Below are 24,390 nucleotides of genomic sequence, written 5' to 3' on the forward strand. Positions count from 1 at the left end.
CTTCCTGCTCCTCTGATGCTGCTTGGCCTGCTGTTTTCATCCAGCTCTACACCTTGTTATCTCAGATTCTCCAGCATCTGCAGTTCCTACTATCTCTGAAAGAATTTAACATTGTTGGGGTTTCTGTAATTCTCATCCCAATGTAAATGTCGGGGCGAAGTTTAGCAGCTTGTTCCAGAGTCTGGCTCAAGGCAAGACTTCCACCCCCATTTGGAGAGGAAGTACTGTCATAGAGAGCTGTTGGACAACCAAATGTCTGGCAGCTTCTGGTCCAAGCAACACCATCAGGACTGGTGATCAATGCTTGGTTCATGTCCATACCACAAAGGTGATCAAGGACAGCAAGTGTTTAGTGGTAACTGCCAGCACCAGGCTGGCAGAACATTTCAAATGGTATGAAACTTTGATTTAACGGTACTTGAAAATGCTTTGTGTAGTTCTGATCATCATGTGAAAGATATAGAGTTTCTGCAGAGGGTACAAATTTACAAGAATGATTAATGTATGGATATACATACCAGAAAAGGATCGATTGATGGATCTCTACTGAAAAACGGCTGATAGGAGAGGTCTTCAAGATTTAAAAGGTTTTGTTTGGACTGGATACAGAGAGGATATTTCCGCTTGTGCGAAAGGCGATGATGTGGGTAAGATTACAACTAGATGCTAACAGACAGTCACAAAGAATTCCAATAGAGAATAAATAAACAGTGGTGAGAATGCCGAACTCCCTACCATGGGAGTGGTTGATATGAATAGCATAGATACATTTAAGTGAAACCTTGCTAAGCATAAAAGGGAGATGGGAATAGATGGTTACAACAGTAAGTTTAGATCAGTAGAGAGGGGAGGAGATACAAGTACAACAGAGACAATGGTAAGGGCTGAACGAGCTGAGTGGCCAGTTTCCATGCCAACGGAATAATTAATTGTCAACAATAAGATGATAATCTTCTGCTTCAATGTGCAAAACATTTTAGTATCCAGCCAGGGACAGTGATGTTCTCTTCTCTGTAGTCACTATTTCCATTGCAGACAGTACCAATTTTACTAACCAAACTAGTAAATAAATAAAACAGAGAACATTTATAAAATGAGTGAGATCAGCAATATAAATAGTCAGTCAGTCAGTCATTCATCTCTTTTGCTACCCTCACTTAGATTCAAACAAAATGCCCTTACATCTTTACTACAATGACCCTTGTTTGAGGAGTTTATCAATAAATACTTGTCAGTGTTACATTCCCTGTAGTAATTTATTAACATAAAATGCATTCAGACCATTGTCAAAAAAAAATGACAATTTTAGTGGGCCCCTCATTGTGTGAACCTGTTTCTGTGTAATTACTGTGTATAGTTTTAAATTGTTTTTCTGATCAAAGCAGTGCATATTCAGCTATTAAACTTTTCCACTTTACATCTATTCCCAATTATAAATAGATTGTAAGCAATACAACTAAGAACAATTACACAAGAATTAAACATCTTCCTATTGCGCTGACATGGATATTACATAGAGGTAAATTAATTTTATTAAATGAACAAACAAATTTCCAGCAAGATACAAATAATGCTCAACATTCAGCATCATTAAATGCAAAACCATCACCACAATCAGTTCAACTCCAAAGATTTGTCTTTAACGTTGTGCACTTTAGAATTATCAAGCTTATTCAACTTACAATCATGTATGTTAATTCAATTCTACATAAAAGTAAAAACAAACGTTCAGACCACTTTTAGAATGATTAAACAAAGATTTACATTGCTTTGTCAAATTCATTAATGGGATAAGGGCATTGCTGGCATGGACGGGTTTTATTGACAATTCCTAGACAGTCTTACGAAAGTAGTGAGCTGCCATCTTGGCCTGTGTGCCCAGTACGTACATTCTGTTGAGGTTGGTTGGCTCGCCGGGCTGGTTTATTGTTCCACAGACGTTCGTTACCGTGCTTGGTAACATCCTCAGTGCAGCCTCTGATGAAGCGTCATCAGTACGTGCATTCATTGTATTGTCAGGGAAAGAACTCTAGAAAGAGGCTTGATAGTCTAGATGCTAAGAATTTGTTTAAGTTGTCAGGAATTCTAAAATATGGGGGCACAGTCTTGGTATAAGGGGCTGATCATTCAGCACAGAGATTAAAAGAAATAACGACGACCACAGGTCTATAACTCTCAAATTCTCTGCCCCAAAGAGTCCATCATTAAATACATTCATGGTTGAAACAGACAGATTTTTGGTCCTTCAGGAAATAAAGGAACATGCAGAGTGAACAAAAGAGAGGAGTTGAAGCCCAAGATCAGCCAGGATTGTATCAAATGGCAGAGTCGATTCAGCGGGCCACACAGCCTGCTTTTGTGCCTAGTTCTTGCATTCTGGCCCAGTGGGCTGTTGGGTCCCAAGTGGAATTGAATTTCTTGAGTGTTGTTGGAATACTATTCATCCAGACAAATGGCAAGTATTCACAAACTAACGTGTGACGTGCAACACTGGAGTGTCAAGCGAGATTTTGTACTCTTAAGGTCTTCAGAACGCAACTTAAACTTCTGAATCAGAGGTATGTGTTATAATAGTCAATGCTGACACTTAAAATCACTAAAGTACCTCTCTGGTTCAGTACCTAAAGCATTGGAATTTAATTACAATGTACACTGCATTCTCACCTGTTATTTTCCATTGTTAATCAAGATTCCAATAAACATTCTTCAAGTCTCCAATACTCAAGTAGGATCATATAATTTAGATAGGACAGTATGTAAATTGAACAACAGAATTACAAATTTTTTCATCAGATTTCAGCTGTAGTCAATTTATTTACTCCTTGCCAACTGCACTGAGCCTGCCTCTCTAACCCATAGCTCACTTCTTGCAAAGGACTGTAGATCAAAGACCTATCCATGTACGTAATCTACAAATTCAATTTGAATAGTTGGCATCCTTCTGCTCAATTACAAGGAACTTGAGATGTATTAATAAAAACAGTTGGAAAATACAAGATCAAACACGGCATGGTGGCACAGTGGTTAGCACTGCTGTCTCACAGGGCCAGGGACCTGGGTTCGATTCCATCCTCAGGTGACTGTCTGAGTGGAATTTGCACATTCTCCCCATGTCTGCGTGGGTTTCCTCCCACAATCCAAAGATGTGCAGGCTAGGTGGATTGGCCATGCTAAATTGCCTGTAGTGTTCAGGGATGTGCAGATTAGATGGGTTTACAGGGGGATGGGTCTGGATGGAATGCTTTGATGGTTGGTGTGGACTTGTTGGGCCAAAGGGCCTGTTTCCACACTGTAGGGATTCTATGATAAATCAAAAACACCTCTGGATAACATTATTGAGTTGTTGTTGAGATTGTAGACTTAATTGTTCACAGGGACATTCTAAAGTACTGGTAAATATACTTGCATTGCTTAATATTCATTATTTCTCCATAGACTGTATGGAAATGACATTTTGCCATCTACACCTGAAATTAATTGAATAGAGTGAAGTTCCTGCACCGATGTTGAAGTTACTATATGGATTAAACTTGTCACAAGAAATTAAGCTCATCTATTCCAATCTAAATGTACAGTTAATTGCATACTAGGTTTGAATAACTATTCTGGTACCGGTAATTATCTTTTAAAATGCAACGTCGTATTTATTCAGTTTTTAATTATTATTGGAGAGATTGAAACATTTGTCTCTTTTACCTCTCCGAATCAAATCTTCCTTTGCCTCTTTTTTTTCTACTGTACTTGATGTAATTCAACTCACCATTACAACTCTCACTTCCTCACATATACTCTGTGCATTAATGACTCTTCAGTTTAATTGGTTAAAGACATTTGTGGCTATATCCTCTCTTCACACAGGTCTTGGGTGTCCCGTTGAGTGTGCTACTCTGTTTGGATACTCTTCTGACAGCCACTTGCCATTTAAAACTCCAAAGCAAGTTTATGAATGACTGAAACCAAACACACATTTAACCCATAATAAAGTCAGGTCCATTGTGGATAGAACTTGCAAGACTCTGGTCTGCTGAACCAACGTTATATATTTATGTCCATCATTGGTGACACACAACAAATATTATTAACTTATCTGAATACTGCATCACAGCTTGTCCGTACTGGTAGTTTCTTCTACTGATCATGTTTTCAACATTTACTCTTCAAAAATAAAAGATGTGAAGGAATACTTCAGTCTTTTTAAAAAGAGAAAGTGTTGATGAGGCATATAGTTTAATATTTATCTTACTATTGAGTAACTATGAAATAAGCACAAGGACTGTGAACAATATAATAGAAACATTAATTGCAATCACTGAACAAAAATAACTTTAAAAACGAGTGCTGTACAATCAGATGGGGGAATTTACTATGTAAAATAATAAATTGTACTTCACTTGGATATACTCAATGATGTGTGTGTCTGAAATGAGAACTTCAAGTAATCATGAATCCAGATAGCATCATTCACTCTTAAGTTCAAAGACTTACCGAGAAGCTGAGTTTCCTGAGGAACTTAAAAGCAATGATATTAAATCATTGATGTTCTACCGTCAGAAATGAACAAACATCTCAAGAGAAATTTTCACCAGTTAAAATACAGATGTCATTTCAATTTAATTGTTATATGTACGTTTTCAGACCTGTCTAGAAATTGGATCACATTTGTTAAAAAAGATAATTTTGTACAATTTCACTTGCAAAAGTCTTCCTTTTTAACCTTTTGCTGTAGGTTACAGAATTCCTCAGTTAAGCATCATGGTCCAAAGTCTGGCTGCTGGTAAAGTCATTCTTGGTAGAATGGTGGAAAGCACAACAGAAATTATCCATTTGATTTTGCCCTTCCTGGCAGATTTGGAATTTCAAACTTGCATGCTTGTCTATATCGTACTGCATTCTTACGAACATTGAAACAAAAAGGCAGCTTATCTGACACAAGTAAAAGAAAAGGAAGGTTTTGAAACTCACACTTACATCACCAAACCAGTATTTTGTAAGTTACAATAAGGTACAGTTTTATGCCATCATCAAAACTTGAATATTGCAAGTACTGACTTGATCTTCAGAATCAGCATAAATGAGGCCACCTTATTAGTTTCATTTCATGCTTGCAAAAGCATGCACTTTTAATCCTATCTTTTACTTTGTGAAACAAATGAGTGGTGAAATTTTAATATGCACGAAGTTCAAGAGCACTGCAAGAGGCCCAGAAATGTGCTGAATGCATGCGTTTCACATATACCCAGAGCACTGCAACTCGTCCAAAATATGTTCCAGAATCCACAGGCACATATACTACCAAAAATCAGTATATTCCATAAGGTATCCAAATGTAAACTGCTTCTTCACTTCATGTACCATGCTTTGGTTTAAAAATATATTTAACAACGTTTTGATAATGGGACAGCAGTTAATGAGTCCAATTGTTTTAAAAACAAAAGCATTTATTCAAAGTATATTAAAATGTGGGATTGGTACCCATTTTTAGATGAAGTAAAAAGCAAGGACAATATAGTAAAATGAAAATTTTTATCTGAGAGGAAAATCTCTACATATATTATTTACATACTGGAAGTGGAGCAAAATTAAAATAACAGATAAAAGTTAAGGTTCATCATAGCGATCAACATTGAAATTGCCAAACAGTTAAACAAAGGAATGCAATAATTTTAATAAGGCTCAAGTGTCACAGAAAAGATCTGTTCAAAGCCTAAGGTGCCTAGAAGTATGGCGGTGGTCTGAAGAGAGATGACTAGATTCTTCTTGGATTAGCAAGGTAACGTTAGCATCCAATGCATGTGTTTTGCTTCAACGCTCATGACGGATTTGAATATCAGAAACAAAGAAAAGATCATTCAACAAATTAAGTTGCATGGGAACTTCAAATAAAAGTATAGGAAACTGCAGGACTTGGTTCATGCATTGGATAGATGCATTATAAACGCAGTTAGTTCAAGATTGATAAATGTGAAATTAAATTCTGGAAAAATATTTAACTATAAAATTATAAATGAAGTAGAGGACCAAAAGATTTGCAGATACACCAGGCAGAGACCTGAAACACAGGACTGTCATTGAAAAATACCATACAGCCTGCCACCACACTGATTACACATTCGTGGGTAATCTCTTTCCATCTGTGGTTCACAACATTACATTTTGAGTCAGCACATGACATATTAACTGTATAGTATACAGAATAAACGAGAAAGACTGGCTGACAAAATCAAGTTCTACGACTTGAGACCTTTGAAAAAACTGCTTAAAAAAAGCAATGATTTTTATCCATATTTTGTCCACAAAAGTCAGCCATGGATAATACTGCATAACATATGTATTCCCAAATCCTTTGAAGAGTCACATAAACAATTGTGGTTGTTTACTCCAAAGCTACAGTCATTAACTAACATCTTCTGCCCTAACTGTTCTCATCTTTTGTGAAAAACAGGATTTATCAGCTGTTTTCTTTACTAATATCCTGATGGACACCTCTATCAATGTTTATTACCCTAGCCCCAAAGCTGCATTGTAATAACTTGTGGCCAAAATTATTAATGTTTTGCACTTCTTTGCACCAGAAGACAAGCTTTGCATTATTCTGGTGATGCTTGAAAAATCAGCCTAATTATTTTGGAAAACCTTTTGCTTGCTCCAAGATACAATGGGGAGGCAATGCATAGTGGTAATGACAGTGGACTGGTAATATGCTGATGTTTTGGTGAATCGAATTCGATCCCACCACGTCAGCTAGTGAAATGTGAATTTGATTTTTTAAAAATATGCAATTAAAATTCAGCCTAAAGGCAACCATGTAAACACCATCAGTTGTTGTTCAAAAACCCATTTTGTTCATTAATGCTCTTTAAGGAAGGAAATCTACCATCCTGATTTGGCTTACATTTGACCCAAGAACCACAGCAATGTGGTTGATTCTTAACAGACCCCATGCGCAGTAAAATCTAGCCTAGCCAAAGATGCCCACATCGCATGAGCAAATTCATAAAATACTTTTTTTAACATTTTATTATACTTTTTATTAGCTCACTTCTCCTCAACATACATTTCTTCAGGATGTCCGCCACTCATTGCCAGACTCGGCTCCCAATTTCACTTTCTGCCAAGTCTGCAACACTGAGGCAATCAAGCCCAGCTCAGCTGATATTCTTTACAATCTGATGCTCTGCTTTTTTTGCTTATAAGCACTTCCAAAATTTGACAGTCCTACTTTCTTCCACCACTTCTCATTCAGACCTTCCACAGTTGGACTGTTTGAGGACTAAAAGTGCAACTAGAGATTTATCTTCTAATCCCCCTGCACTGTCATTTCTTTAATATCTCAAGCTTCCACTCCTGGCACATTTCTTTCTTTGTTTACATTATTTGTAGGCACGGGATTAGTTGGCACACGTATGCTAATAATGCTAGTTTCTTCTGCAAAAATAGACTGCACATCCTGTACTAAATCTATGATCCAATCTTCCTTCTCAGTCTATTTGCATTAAACTAAAGCCTTACCCTTGAATCTACCCTCTACAAATCACAAAACACTCACCAAATCCTGATTTCTACACTATCCACTATAACCTTACCCTATTTTCATCTCCAGGCTCAATTTCTCCAATCTACTACTCACTGGCTTCCAAAAGGTTCACTCCAACGATCTCCAACTTGCCCCATTTCTGCAACCTGCATCTATCCTTATTCAGTCAACTGTAGTCTGCATGACATCCATTTGCGATCACAGCGAAGAGAGTATGAAAGGAGACTGCCAACTAGTATAAAGGAAAGCCAAGTCTTCCAGAACCACACAAATGGCAAGAATGCAAAGAGGACAAATGGGGCCAATCAAAACATTTAACTATTAGTGAGGCAAATTGCATAGCTGAGGTACTGTTAAGAATACTTCACATCTGTCTCTATGAAGGAAAGAAAACTGTCCAAGACCCAGTGAAAAAGCAAGTAGTGATAGACTAGATTGTCTAAAAATTGATAAAGATGATGCCTTAGAAACCTGTAGTTGAGGTGCATAAGCCAATATGACAAGCTAGAATGCAGAGAACCTTAATGGAAATAAAAGTTTATCACAGAGGCACTGGCTATAATCTACAATGGAGACGGAAATGGTGTCGGAGTACTTGGGAATTAGAGTGATGCCAAAGGACTGGAGAACTGCACACAACATTCTTGTTCAAAAATATGCAAGAATAAATCCAGCAACTAAGACTAATGAGTTTAATCTGAGGATGGAAATCTTGGTGATGGTAATCAAACACAAAATTAGCAGTTCCTTGGACAAATGTGAATTAATACAGTCAAAAGAAGTTTAGCAATCAACTGTTAGTCATCATTTACTGGTGCATTCCCCAGAGTCTATTTGCCAATCGGTACTCTACACACAAAAATGTTGCTTTCTCTTTGTTTTGTTATCTCCTTATGACTTGTCCTCAAGCACACGACAAAAATGTTCGACAAAATGTCTTTTTCAGCAATATTCAAACTTTGAAGTGCTGTGAACTGTGGAGATATTGATAGGATTTCAAAAGAACATAGACTGGTGGGCTCCGTGTCACAGGGCAGCTGAAATTTAATGCAGAGCTGTATAGTGTTACACTTCAGTAGAAAAATGAGAGACAAACAACATAAATTTGAGACAATTCTCAAAGCAGTAGCAGAACATTGAGCAAATAAAAACAAAGAACTGCAGATGTTGGAATCAAAAACAAAAACTCAGCAAGTGTGGTAGCATCTGTGCAGAAAAAGCAGAGTTAACGATTCACGTAAAGTGACCCTTCTTCAGAACACAAAAGAGCAGAACAGAAAAACCTGGGTAGTACGTGCGTGACTCATTGAATGGGGGTCAAGTTAAGAATTAAAGCATTATTAATATATATTAAACTTAAAAGCAAAGGAGGCATATTAAGCCTGTATCAAAAGCAATTGGTCTCAATTGGAGAATTGCATCTAAAACAAAGAACCACATTTCAGGAACAACATGAAGGCTTTACAAGTGAAACAAATGGATTTGCAATACTGGTTCAAGGGATGAGGGACTCCAGTTATGCACAGTTCTGGAGTTGCTAGGCTGATTCCCTTTAAAGGCGGCTATGAAGGCAACTTGATAGAGGGATTCAAAATCATTCCAGGCTTTTGTACGCCAAATTCAAAATTTTCAGTAATACACCCCTCCATAGCCTTATCCCTTACTATTCGAACATTTTCCATCCCAAAGTTTCAATGTATGTAGGGTTCCTCTAGCTTTATTTATACAAAATTACTTGTTCGTTGCTCCACTATGTGTCAGAATCATAGCCAAATTCTCTGCAACAACTCTCCAAATCCCACTATCTTGCTTCTTCTACTAAAGCCTTCAAAAACCTCTCAAAATACATTTCATGGCCTACAAGTATGTACATATTGCCACCTTCACTGAAATGCTTAAAACACAATAAAAATACTTGCTGTATGCATTTTTTTTTAAAACTGTTGGCTCCTTCCTCAGTAAATGATTTCTTTCCTTCAGGCCATCTTTCTCATTTCCAAGGTAGATTTGCTGTTTTTGGCATAACCATGCATCATGGAGGATTAACTCTATCATTGATTCTTAATAAACAATTCACTATGTTCTGTGTCTGATTATAGCTGCAATATCCACTAAAACACAGTTCAAATCCCCCCTTGAATACAGGATTGGTGTTTAATGGAGCAAACCTTATTACATGCTAAACTTGACTTAATTTATACATAAAATCCCCAGTACTTGTATCTCATTTACATATGAGAGCCCAGTTTGGGTTTTGTGTCAGATGGATTGTTGTGATTCACATTTTGTTTTTGTTTCATAACAATGCCTCTTTCTCTCATTTAAAAAGCAGGAACTTGACAATATGTCAGAGGGTGGAAAAACTTCTTATAGGTGTTTGTCAAATGAAACAGTTGATCAAGTTTGTGGATAGATTTCAGGGCCGTGTAATTTTCTGTGTGGTTATACACGTTCTTTTAAATTTTATTAACTGCCCCAAGTAAGGAGGAGACAATGGAAGCCTTCAATGGCCCAAAAAAATTGTTTTAAATGATTTAAAAGCAAAGTGCATCATTGAGATGCTGTGGCATTGCCAAATGGTAACTTTTTTTCTAATCAGTTCAGTGAGTAGGAGTGCTTTACATTTAGGTATGGGGATAGTTTATCAAACTAGGCCTAACTAAATAGACTAATTATTTCAGCCAAATGTAATTGTTTCTCTATGCGGGCCCTTTTAAGGTGTAAATTCTCTGGGTATTGTGACCACAGATTCAGGGACAGAGGTTTGACAATCCATCCACTAAGTTTTATTATATAGGTTCTTCTGCCATTTACAATAAATTATGCTGTTTGAGATTAGTTGGAGCAAAGGCTATATTAGAAAAGGTAGATAAGCACATTGTGCCAGATCCAAGTAACTTTTGTTTTGAAATGCTTCATACAAGATTCACTGGAACATTTTGATGTAAGCTTAAGGAAGAGTGCTTTATCTTTCAATTAAGCACTTTACAGCCTCCTGGATTCAGCATGGAGCTCAATTACAGACCATAAACTCAGTCTTCCATTTTATTCCCTTTTCTATACTTGTTTATTTTCTTTCAATCAGCGTATCTGCTCTTGGGATATCTTTTGATTCTTGCTTCATTTCCATTCCTTTTGATCCTAAAGAAGTAAATTTTCAGTCATTCATTTTATTTTAAAAAAACTGTCTTCCACTCTATCAGACGTCCCGTTGTCCTAATCCCACCCATCTCTTTCTCAAAGCCTAGTGCATCTATAGCTGCTCCTGGCTCTGCTACAAGGTCACAGATCATAAACTTAAATCCTTTCTCTCTCTAAATAGATGCTGCCTAAATGGCTTTTAACATGTAGCATTTTCAGAATTTTCTCCCCAACATCTTTGGTGTTTTATTTCAGATTTCCAGCATCTGCAGCATTTTGCTTTGGATTTCTGTCAATACTTTTTCAGCTACATTACTACAAGAGCTACAACACAATAGTTGTGATAATCTACTATATCAGTATGCAACCTAAAAGCTGCATTAGTGCAAAGTAAGTAATAGCACCTGCTCCTTCACAGTAGTAAAATTCTATTAGCACATTATAAAAACAGATAGGGATATGCTCCAAATTGTATTGAGCATAAAATAATGTTTTGCATCAATGAGTAAGCAAAGACACAACTGCATGCTTGCACTAGTCTTTGGCCACTTATCTGCTACCAACTTCGTACGCCATGACATTTAATGACTTAGCATCAAACCTTAACTTTTCACCCAATAGTCATTTTTGACCATTATTCTATGCCAGGTCTTTTTGTTACCCAACGATATTGTAAAGTTGCAGAGGCCAGCAACATACGCAAACAACATCCAACCATATGACTCAGTAAAACTACTCTTCCCATTAAATAACACACCAAATGTAAAATAAATAAATAACCTCGGAAACAGTTTATTGTGTTTTGAGATGATACATCATATGCTCATTATTTAGAGCTACAAAGGTTTAAATGAAATCTCTTCATTACAAATTGACAAAAAGGTAAAACGGATTCACAACAGCATGTACCACATGATCAGAAATGGAACTGGGTTTAATACGAATGCCAAAATTCTAATAATCTACAGCTATCATAGATTTCATACAGATAATGGATTAGGCTAAAATGCACCATAATATTTGGTTGACTTGAGGAACATTTTCCTTATTACATCACAAAATACATTTTGATATCCCAAAGAAGCAGACTTGCAAGTAGGCATTTAAACATAACTAATCTACTGCTACAAAGATCTACTTCGATAGCTTTTACCTTTTACAGGGCCTTTCCCAATCTTCAAAGATAAAAGCAGAGATTAGAATCAGTATAACATATACACAGAAGTCCGTATTGTAAAGGCTATAAAGAATTGTTGCACATTGTAAATAATGCCTCCTGCTCCTTTTCACAACACAGGAAGTGATGCAATTTATGTAGCATATCTCTTGGTCCACTGTCTGGCTATCCTGTCATGTTCTGCTCTGTTGGTCAAATATTGGGTTGCTATGCTCCCAACTAAAGGATCCGCTGTGAAACAGAAAGAATTTAATTAATAAACCAAAGCTGAAAAAATTTAAAGATGCTTTATTATTCATTTATTCAGCAGTTCCCCAAACTTTGCAGTATTCTTCCATTTACCACATTTGTGCACACCACTTTAACAGTATCATTAAAATGTTTTTCAACGCATGCCTAAAGCAAAGTTGTTACTACAAACAAGAGTCTTCCTAAAATGTCAATTTTGTAAAGGAAAGAGTAACATAACATTCTGTCAAACTTAAACTGTGGCAGTATTTACAAATAGGAATGACTAGAAAACTGACAAGAGAAAATAGGTTTTATATTTAAACATTACTTTTAAAAGAGACAAAGTGAGTTTTTAAAAAAAAAAAACTTGTGGGATTTGGGCATTGCTGGCTGGTCAGCCAGCATCTGCTGCCTGTCTCTAGTTGCCCTTAAGGTGGTGGTGAGCTGCCTTCTTACAGCACGTGGACTGCAGTGGTTCAAGTTAGGCTGTTAGGGAGGGAATCCAAGATTCTGACTGACCGCAAAGGACCACTGACACATTTTCAGGTCAGGATGGTGAGGGTCTTGGAGAGGAACTTGCAGGTGGTGGTGTTCCCATGTATATTTATGTTATGCTGCTCTGTCCTTGCAGATGGACATGATCATGGTTTAGGAAGTGCTGTCTAAGGATCTTTGGCAAATTTCCACAGTGCATCTTGTAGATGGTACACATTGCTGCTACTGAGCGTCAGCAGTGGAGGGAGTGGATACTTCTGGACGTGGTGCCAAACCGCCGCTTTATCCTGGATGGTGTCAAACTTGAAGTATTGTTGGAGTGGCACCCATCCAGCCAAGTGGAGAGTATTCCATTACACTCCTGACTTGCACCTTGCAGATCATTGATGAGCTTTGGGGAGTCAGAAGGGGAGGTACTCACTGCAGTATTCCTAGCCTCTGACCTGCTCTTGCAGCAACTGTATTTATATGGCTAGCCCAGTTCAGTTTCTAGTCAATGATAACCCCTAGGAAGTCGTGGAATTCAGCGATGGTAATACAATTGACAGTGGTTAAATTGTCTCTTACTGGAGATAGTCATTGCTTGGCATTTATATGTGGCATGAATGTTACTTGTCATTTTTCAGCTGAAGCCTTGATATTGTCATGATCTTGTTGCATTTGAACATGGACTGCTTCAGTATCAGTGGAGTTGCAAATGGTGCTGAACATGGTTTGCCAATGATTGTACATCCCCACTTCTGGGCTGTACCTTGGATGGAAGATCACTGATGAAGCAGCTGAAGATGGTTTGGCCTCGGACATGACCATGAGGAACGCTTGTAGAGATGTCTTGGAGCGGAGATGATTGACCTCCAATAACTACAACCATTTTCCTCTGTGCAAGGTATGACTCCAATCAACAGGGAGTACTAGCGCCCCCACCCCCCCACCCCCCGTGCAATTCCTATCAATTCCATTTTTGCTAGGTGTCCTTAATGCCACACTCTGTCAAACACTGCCTTGATATCAAGGGCTATCTCTCTCACAATACCTCTGGAATTCAGTGCTTCTGTTCATGCTTGAACCAAGGCTAAAATAAAGTTTGATGAATGGCCCTGGCAGAACCCAAACTGGGTGTCAGTGAGAAAGTTTTTGTTAAGCAGGTGCTGCTTCATAGCACTGTTCATGATACTTCTCTCACTTTTTTGATGATTGAGAGTAGACTGATGGGGCAGTAGTTCGCCAGGTTGGATTTGTCATGCTTTTTGTATCCAGGAATACCTGAGCAATTTTGGGTAAATGCCAGTGTGTAGTTGCTGTACTGGAACAACTTGGCTATGGGCACAGCAAGTTCTGCAACACAAGTCTTCAGCACTTTTGCTGGAATGTTGTCAGGGCCTATGGCCTTTGCAGTATCCAGTCCCTCCAATCATTTGTGACATTATGTGGATAGAATTGAAATTGAAGACTGGCAACTATGGTGCTGGGAACCACTGAAATTGGCTGAGATGGATTCACTCAGCACTTCTGGCTGAAGATTGTTGCAAACGCTTCAGCCTTACCTTTTGGACTGATGTCCTGGGCTATTCCATCATTATGGTTGGGGGATATTTTTGCAGTCTCCCTTCTCCAGTGAATTGCAAGAAACTAACATAGATCACAGAATCCATAGATCATAGAATCCCTACAATGTGGAAACAGGCCTTTCGGCCCAACAAGTCCACACCAGCCCTCGAAGCACCCCACCCAGACCCATCCACCTATAACCCACCTAATCTACACATTCCCAAACACTATGGGCAATTTAGCATAGCCAATCCACCTAGCCTGCACATCTTTGGTTATGGGAGGAAACCCACGCAGAGGAAACATGGAAGGGGGCTATCAATTCAAGACACAAGAGAAAAAGATGCTGGTTGGTTGGACCCGTGGGCAGCATGGAAATTTGGCTAGCTTCGATTTCGTCTCTCTTTTTAGCAATGTTTAAGTGCTTGCGCAGTCTTCGAGGTTTCATACTATCATCTTCAACCATCCATTTAATATGATGTTGCGGTCAGCAGTGAAGCGATTGTATTGGCTATTAACACTAAGAAAGTCACCCACCGCGATTTCACAGAAGCTTATACAATCTCCGTCTTGTTGTAAATTTTCACATTTTTAATCACTGTACAGAATGTCAAATAAAGATTGTGGCACTGACACGGGACTAGGTGAGAAGTAAAAATCATACATTTTAAATAAAAAATTAATTGCTTTTACTTTAATAATAATTTTTAAGTTTTCTTGGAGAAATTAGTCATATCTGTAAAATAAATTGTTCAGGATCAAAGAAGTCATACAATAGTAATTTTGATTTATTATACCATTAAAAAAAAACTCAGTTGCTCCTGATTAAATAAGGTTTAATATTTTCATGGATTATGATAACTAAAATAGTGGGTGGAAAGTTCATGCCAGGTCAGTGATTGTGTGCAGGTTGTGTGGGCAATGACTACAACAGCATATCCTGTGAAGGAAGTGTTTCATTGACATAATTGTGAGATCTCCTGCTTTACGGTGCATGCACAGATGCTAGAAGCTGTTATTTTTGTAGAATAATAGTGAATAGAAATGGTCTTTGCTGTCATTGCAGCACCCAAATTCTGGTCAATTACCATTTTTTCTACATAAAGAGCATTACAATCCAGGTGTATTTTTGACTTTAAAATACATTAGCTAACTGAAAAACATACTTCTGTGCCTTGGTTTTCTCTTTTTATTTGATTATGCATTCACGTTGCAAAGTAAGAAAGTTATTGATTTATCAATTCAATGCTGGCATCTGTAGTTGATCTTTCTTTGATCCTTCCTCAATACAATCTACATCAGAACACTTTTTTTTTGGAGAGTGCAGTCGAGTTCCAGAAAATGTAACTGTAGGATTCCAATAAGCAAATGTAACAAAAACCTGTCTGCCTGCTAAACAATTCATTCTTCTGATATGCCTTTAAGAAAATTGTCAGCACAATATTCGTGGCCCTTGCGTGTCCCGCCCAAAAAAAAACTGTTCATTAACAGTCAACTCAAGATCTGAATTAGGTAGCATGCATTTTCCTCTCACCTGACCTAGAACTGCTGCATTCAATTTTGTACATATTCAAAGGAAGTTCAATGAATGACAATAGCATAGAGCAAATTCCAGTCTGATGCATGGAACTTAAGACATTATTGTGCATAAATTCAAGCTGTCATTTCGTTACTAATATACCTTACTGGCAGGTTATTTCTACTCAAGTGCAAATTAATAATGATTTAGCTGCAAGTTTGTGCAAATATCTAGGGGCGGTTCAAAGTGCTCAGTGTAAATATCTTGAACTTTTACGCCCTATTTCATATAAATATACAATGAAATATAGATTTCATGGCATGAACACACGCAAAATTTCAAAGCAAATGGACAATATAAGCAATGTTGTTAGTGAATGAATGCTATGTTAGTTTATGTGCTGTCCCTTGAAGCTAAAAGGCAATTTTGTAAAAGCTGCAATCACAAATGGTTAACATTTGAATCTACGAAAAGCATATTTACATATGGCTATAAACTCAAAGGTGTAAGGATATTTAACCATCACAAGCGGTTAACTCCAGAATATAGCTTTAAATACAAAACTTCTGATTACAATTATAATATTTGATTAGGCGAGGAAGCCACAAACAAAAATTTACAGCTTCCTTATTTGGGATGCAGTTGAACAGATATGAACAGAGCACAGTACTTCTAGGATTACATAATGACTGAGAAACTTAAGATACGGAAGTAGATGTTATGTGTAAGTAAAACAGATACCATTGACAAGAATTGGTCTTCTTGTCGGAAAGTCATTGAGCAACTATATCTTGGATTTCTGTTGACTACACAGATCATAACTTAAACCTGTTGGCATTTCAAGTGGACATGTGTGGAGTTCAGTTGCCATAAAATCAGGCACACCAGAAATGGATCAGTCCTGTCAAAACAGGTACTGTAATCCAATTTGCCCACTGATGCCAGCATGAAATAACCTTCACAGTTTAGTGATAAATCTGAGAACTGAAATCATGCAACAATTGGAAAGGGTTAAGCCTGCAAAATTTAAGGCAGACATTCCGGAAATGCTGGCTTGTGATCCCTGTGTGAATGGAAACCTCCTCAATTTTAAAAACAATTTTCCTGCGCTTGTTGGGATGTATGAATTACCACAGCAGTTTAGGAAATGACTGAACTAAGCTAAGTTAAATATTGAGAGAAAAAAATGAAACTCCATGTTCTTAGTCTGATAGTCACAATACAGAAATTCTCGATCACTCATTAAAAGAACAATCTGGAGGAGTAAAACCTTAACCTAAATTACAGTCAAAAACAGGGTGCCTACAAACATATCAATACAAACAAAATAATATGTATGCCAGAAAGAGTTAGTGTTTGAGTCAATAAACTTTCATCAGTTTTTGCAAAATATCACTGACCAGATCATGAACTGTTTCTGTCTCCACTGATACTGCCTGATTTAACGAGTAGATCCAGTTTTCTTTTTACGACAAACAGCTTTGGTTCAAGACAACACTTCCATTAGTTGGTATTGAAGAAAAGCTCATGGAACATGGCTACTGTCTGCTCAATTATTCTTAATTGTGTGCCCATCAAAAGGTTGGCTGAAGTGTAGCACTACCATGCTTTAAGGAAGCAAACTTAAAAAAACTATCGAAGAACAATGCCAAAAAAAATTCTCAGGTGATCAGTTTGTGATGTAATTGGACAGGCATAGTTCTCTAATTAATACTTGCGTGGGGTGAGAAGAATTACATTCAGAGTTTGGGACAAGTAGCAGATCAAGCTGATATCATGTGTGTATTTTGTTTTCTTTATATGATAGAGAAGTTGCAATGTGTATTGTCAAAGTGAGCTATCATGGATGTAGGAATACAGAAACAGCATAGTTGTTTCACTGGGTCATGAAAAGTTGCAGTCCAGTTTTGAACGAATTACAGAGTACAGTACATTTGAAGACTTATAGTGGAAATTATGCACCCATTTGAAAAACAAGACTGAGAGTGGTAATTAGCACTTTGTGCTGACCATATTGAAGGGAAGCAGACTTTCAGTCAACTCATGGCTTGGTTTGGAGGCAAGATAGCCAGCATGCAAGGCTTATATTCTTGGAGGAGCGTGGCATGAGAAGCCAAGTTTGAAATTGGATAAAAAAAGCAAAACTAATAAAACTATTGGAAAAGAAACAGCTGTGTTAGGTGAAATTAATGGTGTGAAAATATCAGAGGATAAATGGTAATAAATAAAGTCTAAACAGAATGGCGTTTTGCAGATTATAGACTCTGAGGGAACTGCAACCCTGAAAATTAAAACTTGAATTTCCCAACAGAACGTTTGAGCAGTTTAACAAAGCTGTCCAAGACATGAGGCGAAGCCCTGGTTATATTAAACCAGTTGAAACACTATGGTAAATTGCAAGTGTTTCCACAAACAACACCAGAGTGTTCTGCAGAAAGAATATTGTGGCGTATTTGAGAGACGAAGCAGAAGTGAAAAACTAAAGCAATCAGCAATAAATTAACCCTAATCACATCACAGGGCAGGTGAAGGCCTAGTCGTGTTAATATCCAACTGTTAGTCCAGAGACCCAGGTAATGTTCTGGGAACCTAGGTTCAAATCCTGATTTGGCAGATGATAGAATATGAATTCAATAAAAACCTGGAATTCAGAGTCTGATAATGGCCATGAATCCATTGCCGTTTGACAGAAAAATCCACCTGTTTGACTAAAGTCCTTTAAGGAAGGCAGCTGCCTTTCTTACCTAGTCTGGCCTACATGTGGCTCCAGACCCTTACTTTTAACACCTTCTGGGCAATTAAGGGATGGGCAATGAATACTGGCCTAGTGGCACCCTCATCCCATAAATGAATAAAAAATGGAGAACAAATTGGGAAAGAAAACTTGAATTTGACACTTTTAATGTCCTCAGGCCTCCCAAAGCACGTCACAACCTGGTAATTAACTAATTAGGTAGAAAAAGCAATATCCAACTTTTTTCATTCAAGTAAGTATTAGACTGTCTATTAGCAGGAGCTCTAAAATCAATCAGAGATAGTAGGAACTGCAGATGCTGGAGAATCTGAGATAACAAGGTGTAGAGCTGGATGAACACAGCAGGCCAAGCAGCATCAGAGGAGCAGGAAGGCTGACGTTTCAGGCCTAAAGGCCCTCAAAAAGGCACTGCAGCCAGTTAACTTCCAAGATTTTGCAACGGAGTTGGACACTCCAGAAGGAAGCTAAGTGCTGAACCCTTCTGCCACGCTGGACATTTCATTTCTGTAACAAAACTTGAACAAAAGAAGTTGTGTCGAGGTACTTTTGTACCCAAGTCGACACAAACTTTTCACTACACTCATTGCGTATACGTGACAATAAAGGCTATTCTATTCTAACTTGCTTCTGCAGCCACCACGACAAAATACTGTCCCTTGACAGAAACTGACAACAGCAAAGCCAACATTTAAATTCGCATTAATGATAAAAGTGGAATCAGAACATCAAACCAAAGCCAACAATACTTTATACAAGTTAAAACAAAATCATGATGATTTTGTTACCGTATTAGGTTTCTAATTCATATTGTTTTACATCACCAGTAACTACAATTATTTAGAAACCTTGAATTTGAATGCATTGAAATGGGGGTTTGCTAACATAAGACGACAAGAAAGTTTTAACAAAACATTCATTTTTCTAACATAACAGCGCATGGTTAATATAGAAACATTGATACATTGAGCACAAAAAGGTAATCTTCTGGTTCAGGCTGATTCTTTGGAGAACAATCCAAATTGATTAGCATAGTTGCACTTTCTCCAGTCAGTCCCTGGTCTTCCTCTGCTTCAAAAGGAAAATTTGATTTACAATAAAAATATGATGAGCTGATCCACAATAGTTCCATGGAGTCAAACATCCAATACTCCAACATTAAGAATGTCCACTTACATAATACATTTATCATCATAAAATGCTCCAAAATGCACAACAGGAGCAATATCAAACAAAACTGAACTCAACGAAATAGGAAATCAAAATGACTGAAGTTTTGGTCACAGAGGAAGATCAAGGAGTGTCTTAAAGGAGAAAAGGTAGAAACAGATGTTTAGGGAAGGAAGTGTTAAGGACTTTAGCAGCTGAAGGCATGTCAACCAGTAGTGCAATGTTTAAAGTTAGGGAGGCAGAAGAGGGCAGGCTGGTGCAGGCAGGATAATTTGAGGTTTGCAGATCAGAGAGACAGGATAAGGTGAGGCCAGGGAGAAAATTGAGAACAAGGATGGCCATTCTTCCTAAAATAAATAGGCAATGGCCTAATAGTGTTATTGCTAGACTATTAATCAAAAAACTGAGCTAAACCTGGGCACTTGGGCTCGCATCCTGCCAAGGCAGATGACAGAATTTGAATTTTGTAAAAAATATTTGGAATTAAGAATCTACTGATGACCACAAAACCTTTATTGATGGTTGGAAAAACCCACCTGGCTAATTAATGTCCTTAAAGGAAGGAAATCTTTACTCCTCACCTGGTCTGGCCTGCATATGACTCCAGACTCACAGCAATGTGGTTGACTCTCAGTTACCCTTTGAAATGGCCTAGCAAGCAGCTCAGTTTTATCAATTGCTACGAAGTCTCAACAAAAAATGAGATGGGCCACCTGGCAATGGACTTTGACACCAGCAAAGACGTGAGCAGAAACAGCCCTGTCAACCCCACAAAGTCTTCCTGACCCACATCTGGGGGTTTGTGCCAAAATTGGGAGAGCTGTCTCGCGGATTAGTCAAGCAATAGCCTGACATAGTCATACTCATGGAATCATACCTGACAATGTCCCAGACAGCACCATCACCATCCCTAGATACATCCTGTCCCACCAGCAGGACAGAACCAGCAGAGGTGGCAGCATAGCGGTATATAGTTGGAAGGGAATTGCTCTCCAAGTCCTTAACATTGACTCATCCTTACCAATCTGCCAGCTGCAGATGTACCTGCCCGTGACAGTATCAGTAAGAGTGACATCCACACAGTCCTTGTGGAGACAAAGGTCCACCTTCATACTGAGAATATCCTCCATCATGGTGTGTGGCACAATCATCATAGTAAACAAAACAAACTTCAAACAGATCCAGCAACTCGGTACTGAGCATCCATGAGGCTCTGTGGGCCATCAACAGCATCTGAATTGTCCAGCACAATTTGCAACCTCATTGCCTGGTATATCCCCCACTCCACCATTACCATCAAGCCAGGGCATCAACCCTCGTTCAATTAAGAATGCAGGAGGGCATGCCAGGAGCAGATCCAGGCAAACCTGAAAATGAGGTGTCAACCTGGTGAAGCTACCACTCAGGACTACTTGCACGCCAAACAGCATAAGCAGCAAGTGATAGACAGAGCTAAGCGATCCCACAACCAACAGATCAGATCTAACCTCAGCAATCCTGCCACACCGTGAATGGTGGCAGATAATTAAACAATGTATTGATCAGTAGGATCCACAATATCCCCATCCTCAATGATGGAAGAGCCCAACACATCAGTGCAAAAAATAAGGCTGAAGTATTCACAGCAATCTTCTGCCAGAAATACCAAGTGATCCAGCTTGGCCTCCTCCTGTGTTCCCCAGCATTACAGATAGCAGTCTTCAGCCAATTCGAGAAATAGTTGGAAGCACTGGATACTGCAAAGGCTATGAGGCCTGACAACAATCCAGCAATAGTACTAAAGACTCGTGCTCCAGAATTTGCCACTCCCCTAGCCAAGCTTTTCTAGTACAGTTACAGCACCTACCTGACAATGTGGAAAATTGCACAGCTATGTCCTGTACACATAAATCAGAACAAATCCAATATGGCCAATTACCTCTGCATCAGTCTACTCTCAATCATCAGTAAAGTGATGAAAGATGTTATCAAGCAGCATCTGCTCAGCAATAACATGCTCAGTGACACCCAGTTTTGGGTTCCACCAGGCCCACTCAGCTCCTGATCTCATTACAGCCGAGGCTCAAACAAGGACAAAAAAGTGCTGAATTCCACAATAGCAGTGACAGTGACAGCCCTTGACATCAAGACCGCATTCAACTGAATGTGGCAAAGAGCCCTAGCTAAACTGGAAATAATGGATAAACTTGCAACTAATTAGAGACATATGTGGTTGTTGGTCAGTCATCTCAGCTCAGAAACTGTAGGAGTTCCTCAGAGTAGTGTCCGAGGCCCAACCATCTTCAGCTGTTTCAATGATTTTCCTTTCACTGTAAGGTCAAGAGTGGGGACATTTATCAATGATTGTACAATGTTCAGCACCGTTTGCGACTCCACTGACCATGAAACAGTCCACGTTCAAATGCAACAAGATCTGGACAATATCCAGACTTGGACTGACAAATAACATTTGCACCACACAAACGCTATGCAATGACTACCTTCAACAGGAGACAATCTTCACCACCCTTTGATTTTTAATGGCATGTCCATTACTGAATTCCCTACTGTCAATATCCCGGGGGTTTTCATTGACCAGAAACGCTACACTCACCACAGTAACATAATGGCTACAAGAACAAGTCAGAGGCCAGGAATACTGTGGTGAGTAACTCATCTCCTGACTCCCCAGAGCCTGTCCACCTTCTACAAGACACAAGTTAGGAGGGTGATGGAATATTCCCCATTCGCCTGGACGGGTGCAGCTCCAAAAACACTGAAGAAGCTTCACACCATACAGGACAAAGCAGCCCACTTGACTTGGATCACATCCACAAGCATCCACTTCCTCCACCATCGACACTCAGTAGCAGTAGTGTGTACTATCTACAAGATCCTTAGACAGCACCTTCCAAAACGACGACCCCTTCCATGTGAAAGGGCAAGGGCAGCAGACACATGGGAACATCACCATCTGCAAGTTCTCCTCCGAGCCACTCACCATTCTGCCTTGGAAATATATCAGTATTCCTTCACCGTTGCTGGATCAAAATCCTGGAATTGCCTCCCTAATGGCATTGTGGGTCAACCTACCTCATGTGGACTGCAGCAGATCACCATGGCCTTCTCAACAGAAACTAAGGACTGGCAAGAAAATACTGGCCACGTTCCATGAATGAATAAAAGAAAATGTCAAAACATTCCCATTAACAAACTGACATTCTTTAAAAATCTTAAATTTGTCAAGTACAACATTTTTGACAAGTATCCACCAGCTAACTCAATTCACTCCAAAATGATTGTCAAGAACTGAGATTAAACAAGTTGGTCAATTCTTAATCAACAGTTTGTCCTTCTGCCCTTTCTTTATTAAAGAGTATTACATTGGCTACTTAGGAATCCAACTACTTTTAGTCCTAATTTTATTAAATGCATTAGAGTAGAGAAGGATACACAGTGTCTTGAACTTAGTATTTTGGAACAGAAGACCACTCAGCCCCTTGAATCTGCTCCATGTTATGTGGACCCTTACCCTTCAGAAATCAATTGCAACCTTGAAAGTTCCAACTTCCCTCGCAGCCACAGACTTTTTGCCAGTGTGTTGAAAGAATTTCACAGTTCAGATTTTTGCAACATGTTGTGAAAAACTGAAGCATGCTTCAGTTTATTCTGTTTATGCACATAATTCTACATAATGACATAGTTATTTTTGTCTGAGCAACAAGTTATTCTGCTTCTTGAAGCTGTTTGAAGGAGTTCATAGCTACAAATCCTACAAGACATTTGCTCACAAACATTTTTATCAATCACTGGATTCAGGAGCAGGGGTAGCCCATTTGACCCCTCAGGCCTGTTCCACCATTCAAAATCATGGCTGATCCAGTTGTCATCTTCGGTCTACTCTTCTGTCTAGGCCCCAAAATTCTCAATACACTTGCCTGTCAAAAATCTATCCAACTCAGCCTTGACTAAATTTAAAGATCTAGTGTCCACACTAGAATTCCACACTATAACGAATTCTAATGAAAATAATTCTCTTCAACTCAATTTAAAGTTAAGAGGCTTCCCTTTTAGACAATGTCCCCGAGCCTTCATCTCACCCCCCAAAAATAAAACATCGGTCAAGTATTGAACCTATCCAGTCCTTTCAAGGTCTTAACAGTTTCAACATGATCACCTTTCATTCTCCTGAACTCCAAAAAATTTAGGCCTTACCTGCTCAACCTTGCTTCATAAGATGAACCTTTCATTCCGAGTATAAGTTGAGTGAACATTGTCTGAACTGCTTCAAAAGCAATTTTTTTTTTTCCAGGAGTCTAAGACCATATACAGTACTCTAAATGTCATCCCACAAATAACCTGCACATTTGCATTAAAGCCTCGTTACTTATATGCCTTCCTCCTTGAAACAAATTACAACATTTCATTTCCCTTCCTAACGACTTACTGTATCTACCTACGCAACAATTTGATATGATTTGTCTCAGGAAACCCATAGATCTCTCTGACCAGGCAGTGATGACCACATCCCAGGAGCGTATTAAAAGTCTCCGATATCTTATCATTTAAATAGCATACTGCTTCTCAATGCTTTGTGCCAAAATCAACAAGTTTACAATTATGCCCACTATACTGTAGCTACCAAATTTCTATCCAGTTAATCTAACTATATCCCTGTGAAGACTGGCTACCTTCCCTTGACAATATACTTTCCCCGACTATCCTTGTATCATCGACAAATTTAGCTTTCATGCACTCAGTCCCTTATCCAAACTATTGATCCAACACTTCTCATTACAGCTTATGACATACAAAACCTATTTATCCCTACTCTCTGCTTTCTT

The 24,390-nt window shown here is 38.5% G+C and overlaps 1 protein-coding gene across 4 annotated transcripts in view; it reads right to left on the bottom strand.

Annotated features, from left to right (window-relative positions):
• Positions 1 to 11,451: 11,451 nt before the first annotated feature.
• Positions 11,452 to 24,390, bottom strand: part of ube2e3 (ubiquitin-conjugating enzyme E2E 3 (UBC4/5 homolog, yeast)) — a 122,003-nt gene continuing 109,064 nt past the window's right edge. For all 4 annotated transcript variants that reach the window (XM_048598763.1, XM_020524723.2, XM_020524709.2 and 1 more), the window contains exon 6: positions 11,452 to 12,083. In XM_048598763.1, the coding sequence (XP_048454720.1) occupies positions 11,986 to 12,083 (98 nt within the window). In that variant the 3' untranslated portion in view covers positions 11,452 to 11,985. The remainder of the gene's footprint in view (positions 12,084 to 24,390) is intronic.

Source organism: Rhincodon typus, chromosome 7, assembly GCF_021869965.1.
Source record: "Rhincodon typus isolate 14 chromosome 7, sRhiTyp1.1, whole genome shotgun sequence".
NCBI lineage: Eukaryota > Metazoa > Chordata > Chondrichthyes > Orectolobiformes > Rhincodontidae > Rhincodon > Rhincodon typus.